The following is a 3,243-nucleotide window of genomic DNA, read 5'->3' on the forward strand; positions in this document are numbered from 1 at the left end:
AAAGCGGAACCTTGAAAGTACCTAGTGTTTTCATCACCATCAATGGCCACACGAACCTTGCCTCTCTATTTCCAGAACATTTTTTTATTGAACTGCTGACCCGGTGAAAGTTTTTGGCAGGGGAGAGGTGCCTAATTTTCTGTGTCAAATCCAGCCAGTTGGTAACAATTTTGTAGCCCGTTTGCCGTTGAATTGCCGGTTTAAGTTTTTTTGCACAGGATTTGAGCCTGTTTCTGGTTCCCTTAACAAGGGTCGAGGACTCATTAATTGAATATAATAAGTCGTTTAACATAATTAGAACCAGCTATTCTTCTAAACCCTAAATATTTGAGCAGAATGGGTGGGAGCTGCTCAATTTGAGCACAATAGGTGTTTTGAGGAGTAACTCCTTCAAATTTTGAGGAAAATGGTTAGTCGTTGTCTGAGCCTAACTCCTTCAAACAGAAAGAATGAAGAAGTTAAAGCTTTTTGAGGGAAGAGCTAGTGATTCTTGTAAGGAGTTAATGCCTTTTGAGGGAAGAGCTAGAGATTCTAATTGCAACACCATGTAGCAAAGAGAAGAAAATGATCCAACATTCCAACAATATACATGTCACTTGTGGACTAGAGCACACCACACACCTTGTATTCAACTTGCTCAAGTCGGTCTGCACTCTTGCAGTGTCCACCTCTGTCACCTAAACAAGCTATACACCAAAGGAACCAAACAGCAGCACATCACAACGAGGAAGCTCGCGTACTCTGCTCGCCCGAGCAACATGACCATGTACATGTACGCACTCACACAGTGTCCTGTATACATATGCCTCTAACGACCTATGCAGCCAGCTGCTGCTGAGTACTGCTGTTGCTGGTAGCGGTGGCGCTAGTGCCATCGTCTTCAGAGACGCAGCAATGCATCCTGCTGCCTGGAGCGTAGGCGGTGGTAGGGGCGAGAAGGGGCTCCGGCTCCAGCTCCAGGCAGAGCATCTCGGACTGGAGGATGGCGCAGTAGTGGCCGAACGTCTCCGGCGACACGTTGAGGTCGAAACCGACGCCGAAGAGGAAGTCCACCTCGAGGTAGTTCATCTCCGGCAGGCTGATCCCGCCCACCTTGGCGAAGTAGGCGTTGTTGTAGCATCTGCGAGACCAGCAAGGCAACATATGTTATGCATCAGGATTCAGTTCATGTGTTATTTATAGCAGTCAGGTTAAGTCTTTTGTTTTTTGCCTTGCTTGAGTGGCACACACCAAATCAGTTATTCAGAATCTACTTTAAAACAATCACATGTATAGAATGACAAATCGTCCAAACTAAGAATAATCACAGTGTTTGTGTAAGGAAGAAATATGTAACGAATCATCAATTGGGTAATGATTCCAGGAAAATGACAGATAGGGTTGGATGCTCCTGGCAGGAGGGAGTTGGAATAGGTAGTGTGCATCCATCAGCAAGGGCCAAGTTGCCACCGTCCTATCATGTGGCAAGTACTTGACAGTGAATTAAATTCCAAAAAGAGAGAAAAGGGTGCTGAAAGGGAGGGGTGGCTCTATCTTAAATCTTGGCTTGGGTCCACCCAAGGTGCAAAATGTGGTTGGAACATGGATGGAAGGAGCAGTGGATGGAGCCACCATTGCCTCTTTGTTTGCAGGTACTGTATAATTTTGCCAGCGCCACACACACCACCCCAGGAGCAGATAATACTCTACTCTGCCTGCTGTTTGGTGTGCTAGCACGGATAGATGATATAACGAATTCTCCAAATGCAAACCGTCATTTCCTTTTGATAGTTGTTGGAGCCTTCAATTGCCTGTACTTGTTAGGATTTAGGGAAGGGGTTGTTGGGTTCTGCTTCTTAAAGAAAGTTCCCTGCCAATGCAACCTACGTGATCTGGATTCCACAATTAGATGTCGACCTTATCCCATAAGAGCCTTCTATGACCACAACTCAACAAGTTGTCTTCAGTGGCTCTGTAAAACATGCAACACTGACACGATTAGTAGTTAGTAGTTTAGCACGGACTTGAACGGCAGAGAAGCAGACCAATCAGCCCCTTTGCAATCCCAAAGACACGCTAGATTGATTAAGGTCCCAGCTATTAACTGGTTGACAGTGATCTTTTATCAGGCACCAAAAGAAGCAAGATAAGCCTCTGCGATAATGCTTGGCATAAAAAATCAAGCGGATAAAGATGTCCAAGTTGAGCACAAAGGAACAAAATTCATATGAGAATCAAACTACCTCTCCACCACAGTTGGCATACTACTGATCGGAGTCTCTAGATTCCCATTAAGTCGAACCTCTTGATTCAAGGGAATATGTGCAAACAACAGTGCCCACACACCATTTGAGTCAGTCATCCTAATATTTTTGTACCGAGAACCCACGCTGGACCCAAGAACAGCATAATTTTCAAAACTAACTAGGAACTCGATCATACACGCGCCAGTCATACTCGTGTGATCAGGCATTCGGGGTGTGTGTGTGTGTGTTTGGGGGGGGGGGGGGGGGGGGGGGTGCAAGCGAACTCACATGTCATCCATGAACTTGACGGCGGAGAGCACGGTGGTGATGAGGAGGCGGTGCACGCAGTAGGAGTCCACGGCAAGGGCGCGGCGGCGGCCCAGGAGGCGATCGAGGTAGATGTAGCCCACCACGAAACACGCGGGGCTGCAGCCCGCGAACCGCGCGATGCGCGCCATGTACGCGCGCACCGAGATGCCGGGCTTCGTCATGGCCCGGAACGCCGAGGCGGCAGCACGCGGCCCCGCCGCCGCGTCGTTGCGCTCCGTTACGCGCTCCAGGAGCGCGGAGAGGACGCCAACCACCCGCGGCATGTCCGTTGCCGGTAGATCCTCCTCCTCGACAGTGCCCATGCTGGCTTCTCGAATCTCGATCGCCGGCTCCCTTGGATTCTGTGTGCCTGTGTGTGTGTGCGCGAGTTCTCGCCGGTGGACTTCATGGGAGTTGAAGATTTCGTTATATAGGATGTTGGGGAGGGAGGGGTAGCTAAAACCTGTGAACCCTCTTTTTCACCGAGAAACGTCACACCACGATGTCGAGAAAATCCTCATGCAGATTAATCAAAGAAAAACACGAGAAAATTAAACCGAGCATGTTGATAATAACCATAGGGTTACTATTCCACGTCTCACTGCCAAGAAAAAGCACATGAGAGGCCGGACCACCATAAGACACAACCAAGTCCGCTCACAACGAGCGAACACGCGTCACTTGGAAAAAGCCATTGGACTTTATTGCA

At 48.5% G+C, this 3,243-nt stretch overlaps 1 protein-coding gene across 2 annotated transcripts; it reads right to left on the minus strand.

Moving 5' to 3' along the window:
• Positions 1 to 532: 532 nt before the first annotated feature.
• On the minus strand, positions 533 to 2,959 carry LOC123427407 (cyclin-P4-1-like). Of its 2 annotated transcripts, XM_045111443.1 has the most exons (3): positions 2,514 to 2,959; positions 1,897 to 1,951; positions 533 to 1,120 (listed from the first exon to the last, which is right to left on the minus strand). In XM_045111443.1, the coding sequence occupies exons 1-3, from the start codon at positions 2,855 to 2,857 to the stop codon at positions 881 to 883; spliced, it is 639 nt and encodes a 212-aa protein (XP_044967378.1). In that variant the 5' UTR covers positions 2,858 to 2,959; the 3' UTR covers positions 533 to 880. The 2 variants fall into 2 exon arrangements, with proteins under 2 accessions (XP_044967378.1, XP_044967377.1); XM_045111442.1 differs by lacking the exon at positions 1,897 to 1,951 and having other exon boundaries at positions 2,514 to 2,958.
• Between the last annotated feature and the right edge of the window lie 284 nt (positions 2,960 to 3,243).

The sequence above is a fragment of the Hordeum vulgare genome, chromosome 2H, assembly GCF_904849725.1.
Source record: "Hordeum vulgare subsp. vulgare chromosome 2H, MorexV3_pseudomolecules_assembly, whole genome shotgun sequence".
NCBI classification, from domain to species: Eukaryota; Viridiplantae; Streptophyta; class Magnoliopsida; order Poales; family Poaceae; genus Hordeum; species Hordeum vulgare.

Coding starts and splice junctions, on each gene's coding strand:
- LOC123427407 (XM_045111442.1), bottom strand. CDS start 2,857: ATGGGCACTGTCGAGGAGGAGGATCTACCGGCAACGGACATGCCGCGG. Junction 1,121..2,513: donor GTCAAGTTCATGGATGACAT/GTGAGTTCGCTT, acceptor CTGGTCTCGCAG/ATGCTACAACAACGCCTACT.